The sequence below is a fragment of the Cetorhinus maximus genome, chromosome 3 (assembly GCF_964194155.1).
Source record: "Cetorhinus maximus chromosome 3, sCetMax3.hap1.1, whole genome shotgun sequence".
NCBI classification, from domain to species: domain Eukaryota; kingdom Metazoa; phylum Chordata; class Chondrichthyes; order Lamniformes; family Cetorhinidae; genus Cetorhinus; species Cetorhinus maximus.
The window spans coordinates 90,925,841-90,943,148 of NC_135881.1; the positions used below are offsets into that span (position 1 = coordinate 90,925,841).

The 17,308-nt window shown below is 41.6% G+C and overlaps 1 protein-coding gene across 4 annotated transcripts in view; it reads left to right on the forward strand.

Moving 5' to 3' along the window:
• Positions 1-17,308, forward strand: part of galnt1 (UDP-N-acetyl-alpha-D-galactosamine:polypeptide N-acetylgalactosaminyltransferase 1) — a 209,668-nt gene that overhangs the window by 69,886 nt on the left and 122,474 nt on the right. For 2 of the 4 annotated variants that reach the window (XM_078538667.1, XM_078538666.1), the window contains one exon: positions 8,404-8,613. In XM_078538667.1, the coding sequence (XP_078394793.1) occupies positions 8,475-8,613 (139 nt within the window). In that variant the 5' untranslated portion in view covers positions 8,404-8,474. The remainder of the gene's footprint in view (positions 1-8,403; positions 8,614-17,308) is intronic. The other 2 variants (XM_078538668.1, XM_078538669.1) reach the window with 1 other exon arrangement.

Below are 17,308 nucleotides of genomic sequence, written 5' to 3' on the forward strand. Positions count from 1 at the left end.
TCTATGTTAATGACCTAGTCTCGAGTGTGAAAGGCAAAATTGGCAGAGTACACAAAACTTGGAAGTATTGTGAACTGTGAGGAGGATGGTGAGAGGCTTCAAGTGTAGATAAGCAGGCTGGTGGATTGGGCAGAAATGTAGCAAATGAAATTTAATGCCGAGAAGCGCGAACTAATACATTTTGGTAGGAAAAACAAGGAAAGGCAATATAAAATGAAGGATGCAATTCTAAAGGAGGTGCAGGAGTCGAGGGACCTGGGTGTTTATATGCACAAATCATTTAAGGTGCAGAGCAGGCTAAGAAAGCAGCTAATAAGACATAGGGCATCCTGTGCTTTGTAAATAGATGCATAGACCGCAAAACCAAGTAAGTTATGGTGAACCTTCATAAAACGCTGGTTCGGCCCCAAGCGGAGTATTTTTGTCCAATTCTGAGCACCACAGGTAGAAAATTCTGAGGGCGTTGGAGAGCATTTTGTTATGACCGGGTGAGAAGGAGTGAGCTGGCTCAATTTCTATTCAGCCCCCTCAGTTGGTCGCAACAAAGGCTTTGTAAAAATTTCATTTCACAGGATCACAGAATCTCACAGTGCAGAAGAGGCCCTTTGGCCAATCAAGTCTGCATTGAGATGTGAGAAACACCTGACCTACCTATCTAATCCCATTTACCAGCACTTGGCCCATAGCCTTGAATGTTATGACGTGCCAAGTGCTCATCCAGTACTTTTTAAAGGATGCGAGGCAACCTGCCTCCACCACCCTCCCAGACAGTGCATTCCAGACCATCACCACCCTCTGGGTAAAAAAGTTTTTCCTCACATCCCCTCCTAAACCTCCTGTCCCTCACCTTGAACCCCTCATGACTGACCCTTCAACTGAGGGGAACAGCTGCTCCCTATCCACCCTGTCCATGCCCCTCATTATCTTGTACACCTCGATCAGGCCGCCCCCTCAGTCTTCTGTGCTTCAACGAAAACAACCCAAGTCTATCCAATGTCTCTTCATAACTTAAATGTTTCATCCCAGGCAACATCCTGGTGAATCTCCTCTGCACCCCCTCCAGTGCAATCACATCCTTCCTATTATGTGGCGACCAGAACTGCACACAGAACTCTAGCTGTGGCCTCACCAAGGTTCTATACAATTCCAACATGATCTCCCTACTTTTGTAATCTATGCCTCGATTGATAAAGGCAAGTGTCCCATATGCCTTTTTCACCACCCACTAACATGCCCCTCCGCCTTCAGAGACACACACGCCAAGGTCCCTTTGTTCCTCAGAACTTCCTAGTGTCACGCCATTCATTGAATACTTCCTTGTCAACTTACTCCTTCCAAAGTGTATCACCTCACACTTTTCAGGGTTAAATTCCATCTGCCACTTATCTGCCCATTTGACCATCCCATCTATATCTTCCTGTAGCCCAAGACACTCAACCTCACTAACCATTTCCCTGTAAATACCTTTTCCCAATCAAAATGTATTTAGTTATTAATAAGGAGCCAATCAAACCAGGTTTTCTTGAGTCAAAGAGTAAGTTTATTCATTACTAACCCTGAAATAAGATAATAAAGACGTGACATCACAGGCACATCAGAAGTAAGAAGGATAGAGTCCAATAAAAAGTTATAAGAATATACGATTAAGCCCTTTGCTCACCTTTGAGGTGTAGATTGTTGAACATTGCAGTAATTTGAAGTTTTTGAAGTTAGTTGGTTTCTTGTTGAACTCTGGAGTTGACTTGGCTCAGGTCTGTATTTTGTTGAAGGCACTCTTTTAGCTTGAGAGAGAGGGATCTTTCCTGCTGTCTTCCAGAAGTGTTTTTCAGTGCCTGTGATTTTTTTCTCTCTCCTTCTGATTCTGCTTGGCAGAACCAGTATTTAAAACTCCTGCTTGTATATTCACAGAAAGGAATTCGATCAGCATGTCTTGCAGACATTGCAGATCAAGTAGTCCCCATTTTTTGATCTTTTCATCTCCGAAACATTTGACAAATTTCAAGATAGAAATAAACAGGAGCTGGGGTTATTTTGCCCTTCATAGAGGGTCTTGAATGTCTAGTGAGTATCTGGCTGATTATCAGTCCCCATTGTTTGATAGAACTACAGCTGATTAAAGTCCAGCACTTTTCATTTTTCATGCCTTCGTTTCAAGAGAGTCCTTGTTTTTAAGTGGGCCTTGACACCCCCAGTTGTGAAATTCCATGCGACAGTTCTGCAATGCAATTCATATAGAAACTTTCCAGAGAAGTGATCAACTTAAAATATTAAACAGGTGTCTTGTGGCAGTCATTTTTTGATCAGTGTCTTTTCTTCTATCTTTTAAAAACTGGTCTTCTTCAAACACTTCATCTATCTAGTTAGCTGGTGAAGTTGTAGTTAGATCTCACTCAGTCACAGTTTCTCGTCATCATGACGATACAAACATACAAATAAGGAGCAGGAGTGCCAAATGGTCATCTCTTGTGGTATAATCATTCCATGATTCTTAATTGCTGTTTGTGAAATTGATACATACGTTGATAAGCAGCTGTGACAATCAAGAACAGTGCCATAAGAAATCACCTAAATCTGCTTTCTTTGGTAAAAATACAATTGCTGAATATAATGATCCAAATCTTCCTGTCTCCAAATCATTGGAGATGGGACGTACGTCAGGAGATGCATGTCAGGACCCTGTGGAAGTCCTAACACATGGATATAAGTCAGAATAGCCCATGAAGTTTAAACTTTAGATGGGCTGATACTGTGTTGCCTGGCACCCTCCGTGAATGTCCCTGACCCTGAGCTCAGGGCGCAGACTTGGGCTAGATACAGGGACTTACCTATGTACTTGGAAATGTTGGACAATTTAAACCTGGTGTAACAGCTGGGTAACTCCACAACTGACCCCCCACTCAACTCCCACTCCCACACTGACCCGACTACCCCATTACCACCCGACTGCCTGACCCAGCCAGACTACTCTTGGCCACTTGATTACCTCCCTAATCACCTTACTGCCCCCCTGACCCAACCCCCTGACTACACCTCCAACCTGAGTACCCACCTCACCCACTCATTCATTAAAAGACTTGGATCTTTATGAACATTCATGAATATGGCAGCTAGTGGCATAAAAGGAGGGCATGACCTCTTCTTCCCCTGACTCTACTCTGCTTAATCGACTTTAAAGGGAGATGCTGTGCTGATCAATTCTGTGTCAGCTGGGATTGGAAGATTCTGGAAGAAATGGGCAGTAGCATCAGGTCAGTAAAATCTTCACGGGCAGCAGCAATCTGCATAGAATTGCCGCTGATCTGAAGATCTAGACCCTTAAGTCAGGTTAGACAATAACCTGTTAAGAGGTTTGTAACTAGTTTAGCAGTTTTACTTATGTGCCATCGGTGATTGTGTTATAGGGTCTGTTATGATCCTAGACCAGAGCCCCAAGTTGTTGGTAATATCTAATTAGGGACCAACAACGTTTTGCTTAAAGTAGACAACGTTTGCGATTCGGGACATTTAGTCATTTAAAATTCTGCTGCTTGTGTAGTAACCCAATTTAAGACCTGATCACCCATCTCCCCTGTGTTTACCGATTGACATTGGTTCTCAGTCAAGAACACCATGATTTTAAAATATTCATAATTTTTTTCAGATCCCTCCATGGCCTCACTCCTCTATAGCTCTGCAACCCGCCAATATATCTGCATTCTAATTCTGGTCTCTTGAGCATCTCCAATTTTAATTGCTCTGCCTTTGGTGTCGGTGCTTTCAGCTGCCAAGGCCCAATTCTTTGTAATTTTCTCCTTAAACCTTCCTGCCTCTCTCCCTCTCTTTCCTTCTTTAAGGTGCTCTTTGTAATCTACCATTTGGGCTAAACCTTTAGTTATTTTCCCTTATATCTCCTTATGTGACTTTGTGTCAAATTTTGTTAACACTCCTGTGTAGTTCCTTGGGGTGTTTTTTCTATGCTGAAGGCGCTGTATAACTGCAATTGTTCTTATGTTTTTTCCCTGTAGCAAACTGTTTTCTGAATTAACCTATCTGTTTTTCCTCCACTATTATACCCAACTATTCAATTGTTTATTACGCTTTACACCTCCAAGAGAACCAATACATGTTAAACAGCCAGTTCTGGTGAAAGTAGTTATGTTGTAGAAGTGGAGTATAAGACCCTAACTGAGAAGGAATTGTGTGCAACATCTGTGCACCAGAAGTGTGCCTGTTATCTTCCCAGCAGCTGTTGTTCTGCCCTTCTGTGGTTGGTAACATTCATCTAATAAATTGCTACAGTAAAATGAATAGTTCAACCAAAATGTGGTTACTTTGATCTTCCCTCTTCTGGTGCTACTTTTATATTATACAAGTGTTGTCAGGAAAGTGGTTTTGAAATTCAACCTAGAGATAAAAACAAAAAACTATGCAGATGCTGGACATCCAAAACAAAAACAGAATTACCTGGAAAAACTCAGCAGGTCTGGCAGCATCGGCGGAGAAGAAAAGAGTTGACGTTTCGAGTCCTCATGACCCTTCAACAGAACTGAGTAATATTAGGAGAGGGGTGAAATATAAGCTGGTTTAAGGTGGGGGGGGGGGAGGGGGGGTGGGCGTGTAGGGGGGGGTGGGGGAGGAGAGAGAAGTTGGGGGTGGTGTGGTTGTAGGGACAAGCAAGCAGTGATAGGAGCAGATAATCAAAAGATGTCACAGACAAAGGAACAAAGAGGTGTTGAAGGTGGTGATATTATCTAAGAGAATGTGCTAATTAAGAATGGATGGCAGGACACTCAAGGTACAGCTGTAGTGGGGGTGGGGTGGAAAGACTGACAGGGCATTACAGGTATAGATTTAAAAATAATGGAAATAGATGGGAAAAGAAAAATCTATGTAAATTATTGGAAAAAAACAAAAGGGAGGGGGAAGAAATGGAAAGGGGGTGGGGATGGAGGAGGGAGTTCAAGCTCTAAAGTTGTTGAATTGATTATTCACCGGAAGGCTGTAAAGTGCCTAGTCGGAAGATGAGGTGCTGTTCCTCCAGTTTGCATTGGGCTTCACTGGAACAATGCAGCAAGCCAAGGACAGACATGTGGGCAAGAAAGCAGGGTGGAGTGTTAAAATGGCAAGCGACAGGGAGGTTTGGGTCTTTCTTGCGGACAGACCGCAGGTGTTCTGCAAAGCGGTCGCCCAGTTTACGTTTGATCTCACCAATGTAGAGGAGACCGCATTGGGAGCAACGAATGCAATAGACTAAGTTAGGGGAAATGCAAGTGAAATGCTGCTTCACTTGGAAGGAGTGTTTGGGCCCTTGGACTGTGAGGAGAGAGGAAGTGAAGGGGCAGGTGTTGCATCTTCTGCGTGGGCATGGGGAGGTGCCATAGGTGGGGGTTGAGGAGTAGGGGGTGATGGAGGAGTGGACCAGGCTGTCCCGGAGGGAACGATCCCTATGGAATGCCGCCGGGGGGGGTGAAGGGAAGATGTGTTTGGTGGTGGCATCATGCTGGAGTTGGCGGAAATGGCGGAGGATGATCCTTTGAATGCGGAGGCTGGTGGGGTGATAAGTGAGGACAAGGGGGACCCTATCATGTTTCTGGGAGGGAGGAGAAGGTGTGAGGGCGGATGCGCGGGAGATGGGCAGGACATGGTTGAGGGCCCTGTCAACGACCATGGGTGAAAAACCTCGGTTAAGGAAGAGGGAGGACACGTCAGAGGAACTGCTTTTGAAGGTGGGATCATCAGAACAGATGCGACGGAGGCGAAGGAGCTGAGAGAATGGGATGGAGTCTTTACAGGAAGCGGGGTGTGAGGAGCTGTAGTCGAGGTAGCTGCGGGAGTCGGTAGGCTTGTAATGGATATTGGTGGACAGTCTATCACCAGAAATTGAGACAGAGAGGTCAAGGAAGGGAAGGGAAGTGTCAGAGATGGACCATGTGAAAATGATGGAGGGGTGGAGATTGGAAGCAAAATTAATGAATTTTTCCAGGTCCCGACGAGAGCTTGAAGCTGCACCGAAGTAATCATCGATGTACCGGAGAAAGAGTTGTGGGAGGGGGCCAGAGTAGGACTGGAACAAGGAATGTTCCACATGCCCTATAAAGAGACAGGCATAGCTGGGGCCCATGCAGGTACCCATAGCCACAGCTTTTATTTGGAGGAAGTGAGAGGAGTTAAAGGAGAAATTGTTCAGTGTGAGAACAAGTTCAGCCAGACGGAGGAGAGTAGTGGTGGATGGGGATTTTTCGGGCCTCTGTTCAAGGAAGAAGCCCTCAGACCATCCTGGTGGGGGGATGGAGGTGTAGAGGGATTAGACGTCCATGGTGAAGAGGAAGCGGTTGGGGCCAGGGAACTGGAAATTGTTGATGCGATGTAAGGTGTCAGAGGAATCACGGATGTAGGTGGGAAGGGACTGGACAAGGGGAGAGAGAAGGGAGTCAATATAACGAGAAATGAGTTCCGTGGGGTAGGAACAGGCTGACACGATCGGTCTGCCTGGACAGTTCTGTTTGTGGATTTTGGGTAGGAGGTAGAAGCGGGCCGTCCGAGGTTGGGCGACTATCAGGTTGGAAGCTGTGGGAGGAAGATCTCCAGAGGAGATGAGGTCAGTGACAGTCCTGGAAACAATGGCTTGATGTTCATGGTGGGGTCATGGTCCAGGGAGAGGTAGGAGGAAGTGTCTGCGAGTTGACGCTCAGCCTCCGCGAGGTACAGGTACTGGCGCACTGACTAGAGCTGTACCTTGAGTGTCCTGCCATCCATTCTTAATTAGCACATTCTCTTAGATAATATCACCACCTTCAACACCTCTTTGTTCCTTTTGTCTGTGACATCCTTTGATTATCTGCTCCTATCACTGCTTGCTTGTCCCTATAACCACCCCCCCCAACTTCTCTCCCCCCACAGCCCCCCCACCAACCTTAAACCAGCTTATATTTCACCCCTCTCCTAATATTACTCAGTTCTGTTGAAGTGTCATGAGGACTCGAAACGTCAACCCTTATCTTCTCCGCCGATGCTGCCAGACCAGGTGAGTTTTTCCAGGTAATTCTGTTTTTGTTTTGAAATTGAACCTGTTGGCCTGGATCTTCTGACGACAACCGCGGCAAATGTTGAGACCTTTGCCACTGTTACATGTTGGGACCCTGAGAAAATCCCAACAATGTTCACCACCACCGCACCCCCCTCAAACCTTGACAATGCTCACTTCTCCCCCTAGATCCCCACCAATGCTCACCCTCCACCCCCCCCCCCTCTTCCACTATCAACTCATAACATCAATTAAGAGTGAAACATTAGAAATGTTTTTTTTTTAAAAAACTTAATATCTTTTTAAATAAATCACCATAACAATGCAAGTATGCTGACCTTAAAGGGAGTTGCTTGAACTGTGACATCAGGAGGAGGTGTGGCCTTGCCGCTCCGTCTCCTCTCCAACCCAGTGAATGAATTTCTGCAACAATTCTTCGTTCCAGGACAGAGGGTCCCATCTGCAATGGCAAAAAAAAGGAAATAATTTTAATCAAAACCGCTGTGGCATCACTGCTGATCAGAAGATCTGGACCAATGACTGGATATGCTTTTGTTCTTACTCCCAATTTAGATCTAGGTAATTTGTTACAATTTCCATGATTAGAAGTCTGAAGCATTCTGGCCCCATGCTTTAAGGTTTGAATGAAGACCAGGTAGCAGCTTAGGAAATCCATGAAAATCTGCCTATCCGATGCAATCAGATCTCTGGAGATTGGAGTGCTGTTGATGACAGAAGTACTATGCGTCTGCCATCTCTGCCATTCCATCAATGTAAAACCACCTTTATTCGTTTCTGGCCTTTACAGCTATCAAGTTATAATTAAAAAGCACGATACAGCAAACAGGAAATGAAACAGAAAAATGTTGAAAACACGCAGTGCATCGATCAGCATCAGTGAAAAGGACAAGTATTTTGAGTTTCCAACCTGCTTCGGAATTGAAATTAAATTTCAGTTTCTGTGTTGTTGAAGACAATACACAATCCAAAAATCAATTGACATTCTCAACTCGTAATACTTTTTTGCAATTTTAACTGAAATTCAAGTAATTTGTACTTTGTAAGATGTACAACAAACGTGCGGTTTACTTTGCTGTGTTGATAGTACAAGGAATGTGAGTGAGAAGTGGTCATCAGTTTAGAATGCTATTATGTAGATTCTCAAAATTAAGTACAGATTTGTGCTTCCTGCTGAATATAACAATAGACAAATGTGGAACTAATTTCTGATCTAGCTAAAAACAACATAATGAAAAGATAGTCATTATAAAATTCAAGAGAATACTGCCTCTTTACAGGATTTTTTTGTGGAGAGGAATTGTTTACAGTGTTTTAAGTTAATTATGAGCTGTACTATGCTCATCTACAATTAAACTGTTTACTTATCTTTGTCTTCCTAGCAGGTGCTGTGACAGCATTGTCCAACAGGTTGCTGAATTGAATCCACTTCTGCACTATCTGAATCAGTACCATGAGAAGATTTGCATATTGTAAGGTGGTTTTGGCCACCTCATTGGTCTGGATGGTACTGGATATGTTCCTACTGCTTTACTTCAGTGAATGTAACAAGTGTGAAGAGAAGAAAGAACGAGGCCTACCTGCTCGTGAAGGTAAGAAAAATCCCACATTTAAATAGTTTAGAAGATAATGCGATAGAACATGCATTAGGTCAGGACAAAATTGCATGCAACCTGATTCCTAACAGTAGGTTGCAGAATGGGACCACACTACACAACTGACCCCCATATTGGACCGTACTAATACTGACTACTCCAGGAACTGATCTGAGACACTTTTCTATCATGTCTGCCAAGATTTTGTTCATTAGAAGCAGCAGTCACTTATTTCAGTTTTAGTACGTGGTCTATTTTGGTAGGACTCAAACCTATGAAAGCTCTATATTTTTAAATCGAGATGCAATCAGATTTACATTGTTTATCATAAACTCTTTTCCAGTTATCAACATCCAGGAAATGTAATGTACTGCTGGTTGCCAAGGTATTGGGATTAAATATGTATTTGACTGTGACTACAAATACGACCATCAGATGTAGGAGCAGAAGTAGGCCATTCAGCCCATCGAGTCTGCTCTGCCATTCAATGAGATCATGGCTGATCTGATAACCCTCAACTCCACTTTCCTGCCTTTTCCCCAAAACCCTTGATTCCCTCACTGATTAAAAATCTGTCTATCTCAGCCTTGAATATACTTAACGACCCAGGCTGAAGGAATTCCACAGATTAACAACCCTCAGAGAGAAGAAATTCCTCCCCATCTGTCTCAAATGGGTGACCCCTCACTCTGAGATTATGCCTTCCAGTCCTAGACTCTCCCACAAGGGGAAACAGCCTCTCAGCATCTACCATGTCAAGCCCCCTAAGAATCTTAATAATCTCAATAAGGTCGCCTCCCATTCTTCTAAACTCCAATGAGTACAGGTCCAACCTACACAACCTCTCCTCATCAGAAAATCCCTCCATACCTGGGATCAACCTAGTGAACCTTCTCTGGACTGCCTCCAATGCCAGTATATCTTTCCTTAGATAAGGTGACCAAAACTGTTCACAGTATTCTAGGTGTAGTCCAAGTAGTGCCTTGTATAGTTTTAGCACAACTTCCCTATTTTTATGCTCTATTCCCTTTGAAATAAAGGCCAACATTCCATTTGCCTTTCTTATTACCTGCTGAACTTGTATTTTAGCTTTTTGGGATTCATGCACGAGGAGCCCCAAATCCCTCTGTTTCTTCAGTCTTTCTCCATTTAAGCAATATTCAGCACCTCTATTCTTCCTGCCAAAGTGCATAATCACACATTTTTCCACATTATATTCCATCTTCCAAGTTTTTGCCCACTCATTTAACCTGTCTATATCCCTCTCTGTCATCCTCACCACTTGACTTCCCACCTATTTTTGTGTCATCCGCAAACTTGGCAATAGTAGATTCGTTTCCCTCATCCAGGTCACTAACATATATTGTAAATAATTGTCGCCCCAGCACTGATCCCTGTGGCACTCCACTAGTTACAGGTTGTCATCCTGAAAATGCCCCCTGTAACCCAACTCTATCTTCTATTAGTTAGCTAATCCTCTATCCATGCCAATATACTACCCCCAACACCATGAGCTCTTATCTTATTAAGTAGCCTTATGTGCGGTACCTTACCAAACGCCTTTTGGAAATCCAAATGGTACAGCCTAGATGCCTGAAATAGTGAGGAAAAAGTTAAATCCATGTGATTGAGATTATTTGGGTTCTTTCTTCCCCCATTGCTGAAAAATGACATTTCGGTCCAAATAATGCTGTTGACCTTAAAATGGAAGTGGATCTAAGCTAATTTTAGCTAAGCTTATGGATTTTTACCTATATATTAGATTTATTTCTGTCCAAAGAATCAAAGGCCAACTTTGGCAGCTGAATTGAATTTTTCTGGTAAATGCAATTCTGAAATATTATGTTGAAAAACCATGAGCAAAATACTGTTGAAGATGCACCCTACCAGTTAATTGCTTTTGGAAGAACAAAGTCAAGGGAGACATTTATCACCATCCCAGTTTCCTTAAAAACAAGGCAAGCCATTTTTACAGTGATGTAGAGACTGATATAAATGTCAGTAAATGGCATCATGTTTGTACAAGTAAGAGTCCAGTTAACAGAATAATTAAATTGATGTATTGAAATAGATTTGATTCCAGCTCCGATCAATTGGAAAGAAATTGTTAGAAAATTCTGTATCTGGAAGATGGAGGAAGAACATAGGGCAAATGGCTTTCTGTCCTCTGGGCTTTCTGTCCTCTGGGTTTAATGTGAGAAAATACCCAGTCCTTGTCTCTTCAAAAGACTGTACAATTTGCAATGTATAGTTTCCCCATCTTCCCTTATCCTTCTGAGGGAGTTGAAAACGGTGAGCATAGAAAAGTCATGTAAGCAGAAGTCTGAACTGCCTGATTCCAATGGTAAAATGAAGAAACTTCAGGATTTCATTTTAACAAACCATGCATATTCAGCATAATTGTGTGATACATTAACATTTCAATGATCACAAAGGATGTTCTACTATTTTATCGTCTGTGTCTATATGTATTGACCACGGACTTCAATCACTTTTTTTAAAGGAGTAAATGCATAACATTAATTTCAATTATAAATATTTGGAATAATAAAATGTCTTCTGAGAACCAGTCTTGCTTGATTTTCTCCAGTTACTGCTCTTGTCCATTCTGGAAACACAGTTTATGTTTATGTAAACAGTTGAAAAATAAATGAAATATTTCTGAGCAAAGGGACTTAAGGGATTTGGGGGATATAGGTGAATAGCTTACTGATGACAGCAGTGCAGTGTATAACAAAGTAAAGAAAGCTAAATTAATCTTGGGATGGATAAATTGTTTTTACAAGGTACTGGTAAGACTACACCTAGATTAATATGTACAGTTCTGCAACTGCAACAGGGTGCAACAAATACCCCATGCGTGGAGGAAAAGGAACCAAGGTACTCAAGGATCTGAGTTTTTAGGAGATTTTTCTGCATTACTTACTCGAGAAAAAGAAAGCTTAAGGAGATATTATTCAAAATCCTAAAGTACTCCAATAAATAACCAAGATTGCAATGAACTCTAGACTCTGGACACTGACTTAAGCTTAGAAGCAGGAAGGTGCACACACAAGTTAAATTTAACTAGTTGATGGAGAAAGTGGGGAATGTGTGGAAAATTAAGAGCTCCAGTACAGTTAGATACTCTGGAAAAATTAAGGAGATGGTGAGTGGATATTTGAGGGAATAGACAATTATGAATTACTGTAGAGAAATTTGTTCGTGCTTCAGCACTCGCAGACTACATCAATTTCCTGGGGGCGGGCAGTGCCACAAGTGGCTACCTGCACAGCCTATCCAGAGTTTGGCAGTGGCACCAGTGAAGAATGCCACACAGGCGGGGATTGCAGTGCTGCTTGCCTCTAGGGTATTGGTGCAAGTCTTCCAGTAGTGCTACAAGAAAGAATTTCTCTTCCATTAGCTTTTGGGATCAACCAAATGCTTCCCTTTTTGGAACAAAATTACATAGTGATATTTGGAGCCCATTGTCTATTTACTGAAGCAGTTAGGTACTGGATTGATGTAGATTCTTTAAATTCAAGTTAATGTTCAGTAGAATTTCACAAAATTTGGAAGCTTAGTCCAAGACTGTAACTTTTCCTTGTTTGTGCAGAATTCGCTGAGAGTGATCCCAGTTATGCAGATAAATTGTGCTGCTCTTCTTGCAGATATTTATAGAGATATTTATATGGATGTAGTATCTGTCAGGGAGATATAATAATTTTCACAATGTTATTGGAATTTATTGTAAAGTAGAAAGTGTGTGTGTGTGTGTGTGACTTAATTCAATTGGAGACAGCTGCTCTGAAGGCTTTGATGTATCAAGAAGAGAAGCTGGGTTTGGAATGTTAAACAGGTAAACATGGGTCAAGTTTTAGAATGTGACATGTTAAGGGGACATTTGCAATTTTAAATAAACCCGAGTAGCTTGAATTCAAAAGAGTAGGTGAAATGTTACACCTGGCCAGAAGAATTAAGAAATGGTTTGTTTATTTTTCCCAAAGATTTCTGGCAAAATTAGTATGATGATAGATTTTTATTATTAGAGAGGTAAAGTCCAAAGACATAGTGAAACAATGGGAATTTGCATTCAAAGCAGAAAATATATATAAAGGAGAGAAGGCTGTGTGCAAGGGAAGGCATTTTAAGATTTCACGCAAGCGTGAAAAGCCACCAGTTCTAAGCCCCAAGCTGCTGTCTACAAGGAACCAAAACTGAGAGAAACTCATTTTGAATTTAACTGTCCAGGGTGTGTGCTTTGCCTGGGTCTGTTTAAATCTGTGTTTTACTGTTGCCTTAACAGAGGTGTAACTGGCAGTTAGATTAACTTGGGGAGCTAGGAGTTATCAAAATAGTAATTTGTAAACCTATTTCTGTGCCTAAAATCATTTTTTTATTAATAAAGGGTTAATTTAGTTTTGTAAGAAACCTACAAGACTTGGTGGTCTTATTACTACTGAATTCAAGGCATGTATCTCGAAATAAATACAAATTGTAAAATAGTTGTGGCAGTTGTTTCAAGTTTCCCTGTGAGATTTGAACAGCTCAGCATGTACCAGAACAAAATCGGGGGTGCTTTGCGGGATATATTTGATATTCCTTGATTGATTTGGAGTTGGTAAATCTTAAAGGCTACGAGTACGAGAAGCACTTTGAATTCAGGAGTTGGTGTGAGGTTTTTTTTAAGTGGCGAGACTGCAAAACGGCTTTGGCAGTTGCTAAGACTTGTCTGGGAGTTGAAGTTATAACTTTGGTTGGTTTACAAAAGGCAAACAAAACTAAGTTAATGGAATTGGCAGATAAGTTACAATTAGGGTTACCTGCTGGGGTGAGGAAATCCGACATAATTGAAGGTATAGCACAGCATTTGAAATTGGAAGGAATACCTGAGAGACCAAGTTCTCCAAGGGGTGGTTCATTGGGATGGGATCAAATTCAGTTGCAAATGAAAAAAACTTGAACTAGAGGCAGCAGAAAGAGAAAGGGCATTTCAAAGGGAACAGACACAAAAGCAGGAAAGAGAAAAATGGAGACAGAAAATTCCAGCTAAAAATGCTGGCAGTTAAAGAAAGTGACAATAGGAGGTGAGGAAGGACTTATTTGCAGATCAGAATTCTAGTGGGGAGATGTTTAAATTTGTACAAGCTCTTCCAAAGTTTGAGGAAAGAGATGTGGAAGCATTCTTTATTTCATTTGAGAAGATAGCAAAATAGATGAAATGGCCACAGGAAAACTGAACGTTGTTGTTACAATCCAGGTTGGTGGGTAGAGCACATGCGGTTTATATTTCATTGACAGAAGAAATGTTGGTGAACTATAATGTGGTTAAAAAAGAAAAGACTATTTTGCATGCAGGTGAGTTGGTTCGTGAGGCATACAGGCAGAAATTTAGGAGTATGAGAAGACAGCCTGGGTAAACTTATATTGAGTTTGAAAGAGTAAGACAAAGTAATTTTGACTGGTGGATACGGGCATTAAAGATGGAGGTAACATATGCAGCTCTTAGAGAGGTAATTCCTTTGGAAGAATTTAAAGATTCATTACCTTCGGTAGTGAGAACTCATGTGGAGGAACAGAGGGTTAAAACTGTAAGATAATCAGCAGAGATAGCTGATGATTGAGTTAGTTCATAGAGTTAAACTTTTTAAATCATCCTGCTAAATCAGAGAAGGATAGAAAGTGGGAAGGTGAAAGGAAGATGGGTAGTCAAGGAACAGAAGGAGTAGGTGGAAATTCCCAGGAAGTTTTTTCTCAGACAAAAAAGGAAAGTGCTGAGGGTAGAAGTGACACTCAAATTGAGGTGTTTTCATTGTAACAAAGTTAGACATATATAGTCAGTATGTTGGAAATTGCAGGGAAAATCTGTTGGGATTATTAGGGTGCAGAAAAGTTCTGGAAGTAAAAGTACTGTGGGTTCTGAGGTTCAGGCACAGGAAAAATCAGTGGTTTGTGTACAGGTAAAACAGGAAGAATCAGTGATGGGTGAAGAAGTGGGAATATGTTCACAATTTACCCAAGAGAATCCTGAGGAGCAGGTTGCAGAAATGTTTAAAGATTTGTATGTGAAGGGGAAGTCTTTCCATGTGTTCAGAGTGGAGTAGGTGAAGATCTTGAAATTTTAAGAGACACGGGCTAGTGAATCCTTAATGTTGTGGGATAGAGAGATTTGTTGTTCAGAGGGAGTATTGCAGAAGCAGGCAATAATAAGTGGGGTTCATGGAGACGCTAAACCTATTCCATTGTGGAAGGTAAATTTAAGGAGTAAGCGCAAAACAGACAAAGTGATTGCTGGAGTGCCCATTGCAGGGTTTCAATTTATTTTGGGTAATGATATAGCTGGGCCCCAGATGTGGGTGATGCCTGTGGCAGTTGAGCAGCCTGTAGAAGTATTTTTAACAGAAGTGTTGCAGAAAGAGCATCCTGGATTGTTTCCAGATTGTGTGATAACAAGATCAGAGGCTCATAGGTTGAAACAAGAAGAACAGGAAGTTAAAAGGCAGGGAGAAGGTGTGGAAGTCTCATTAGCTGGCACAGCTTCCCATTTATAAATATCCTATGCCCACAGCTTTAATGGACACTACTTGTGTAAAAGTTTCAATCTTTAATTATAACTTGCAGACAACAGAGACACAGCAGCACCACCAAATATGAAGGGTGTAAATACAGTGCAACAACATTATATTGGCAGTTTCAATTATTATTGTGGATGCAGGAATTTATAAGGAAATGTGTAAAATTAAGGACTGAGGTATGTATTTACATTGGAGATGATATTGCATCTACATGTCCAGGTCTAATTATCCTCTACAGTCCAATACTTGACTTTGACATGTGAAAGCCATGGGACATTGACTGTATAGATTTCAAAACTTGTTGGTTCTGCCTCTTGCCTCTGCCTAAGCTCATCTGCAATGGAAACCATTATCCATGCCTTTGTTAACTTTAAACTGGTCTATTCCAATGCTTTCCTGGCCAGCCTGTCACCTTGCACCCTTTGAGTTCATCCAACACTGCTACTCATATCCTGACTCGCATCAAGTCCTGCTCGCCCATTATCCCTGTTCTCATTGATCTATATTGGCTTCCAGTACTGCAGTGACTATTTTAAAATTATCTTCTTGTTTTCAAATCCTTCTGTGGCATTGCCCCTCCCTATCTCTAACTTCCTCCATTCTACAAGCCATTGAGATCTCTGTGCTCCAATTCTGGCCTCTTGTACATCCCCAATTTTCATTGCTCCACTGTTGGAATAAAAAAAATGCGAGGCAAAGCAGTAATTGAACAATGGAGGTTTTGTAAAAAGAAAATGGTTTGGGTACAGAGTCGACACATTCCTATGAGGTAGAAAGGAAAGGTATCCAAAGCTAGAATTTAAAATGAGACAAGAAAGGACACTCACTGATAGTTGTAAAGTTCGTAATGCAGTAGAGAACCAAGCTGAATATAGAAAGTACAGAGGAGATCTTAAAGGGACTACCACGGGAAGAGCGAAAAGAGAGAATGAGAATAGATTAGTGGCTACTAATCTATTTTTATCTATCTGGCTTTACTAATAGTAAATAGTAAAAAAGTCATTAAAGGAAGGGTGGGGCTGAATAGAAACCAAAAAGGTGATCTTATGGAGGCAGAGGACATTGGTAAGGTATTAAATGAGTACTTTGCATCTGTCTTCACTAGAGAAGATGATGGTGGCAATGTAGCAGTAATTGCCAGTTGCTTTGGAAATAAATGGATAAAAAGGGTGAGCTTAAAATTTCAGCCCTCAAAATAAAACAGTCAGTTGGTCTGGACGGGATGCAGCCAAGGTAAGGGTGGAAATTATGGAGGCTCTAGCAACAACCTTCCAATCCTCCTTTGGGGTGGTTCTAGAGGACTGGAAAATTGCAAATGTTACACCCGTATTTTAAAAAGGGATGCGGACTAAACCAGGCAACTACACTCCATTCAACCAAATACCAGTAGTGAGGAATCTGGGACAAAAATGAATTGACATTTCTAAAGGTATTGCGTAATAAATGAAAGTTGGCATAGATTTGATCCAGTTCTTTGAATTAATGGTGGGAGTTGGTGAGGGTAGTGAGGTTGATGTGTATATGGACTTTCAAAGGTTCGACAGAAAGCAGAGAATAGTGTGAACAGTTTATCTGGACTAGAGGGAAGTATACAGCGGTGTTCCCCAGGGATCAGTCCTCTTTTTGACATATAGATTAATGACCTGACTTTGGGCATATAAGGCATCATTTCAAAGTTTGCTGATGAAACAAAAGTCGGAAATGTTGTTAGCAATGAGGAGGATAGTGACAGACTGGCAAAATGGGCTATACGTGGCAGGCGAAATTTAAGGCAGTGAAGTGATCCATTTTGGAAGGAAGAATGAGCAGAAGTGACATGAACTAAATGATATGGGTTCACAGTGGGTGCGGGAATGGAGACCTGGGGGTATAATTGTTCAAATCTTTGAAGGCTGTCAAAAAAGCATTTGAAATCCTTGGCTTTATAATAGAGAAAGAGAGTACAAAAGAAAGGAAGTTATACTAAACCTTTATAAACCACTGATTAGGCCTTAATTGGAATTTTGTGTTCAATTCTGAGCCTCACAGTTAGGAAGATGTCCAGCCCTTGGAGAGGGTGCAGAAGAGATTGACTAAAATTATACCTGAATGAGGGAATTCAGTTATGAGGGGAGACTAGAGAAACTGGGGCTCTTTTC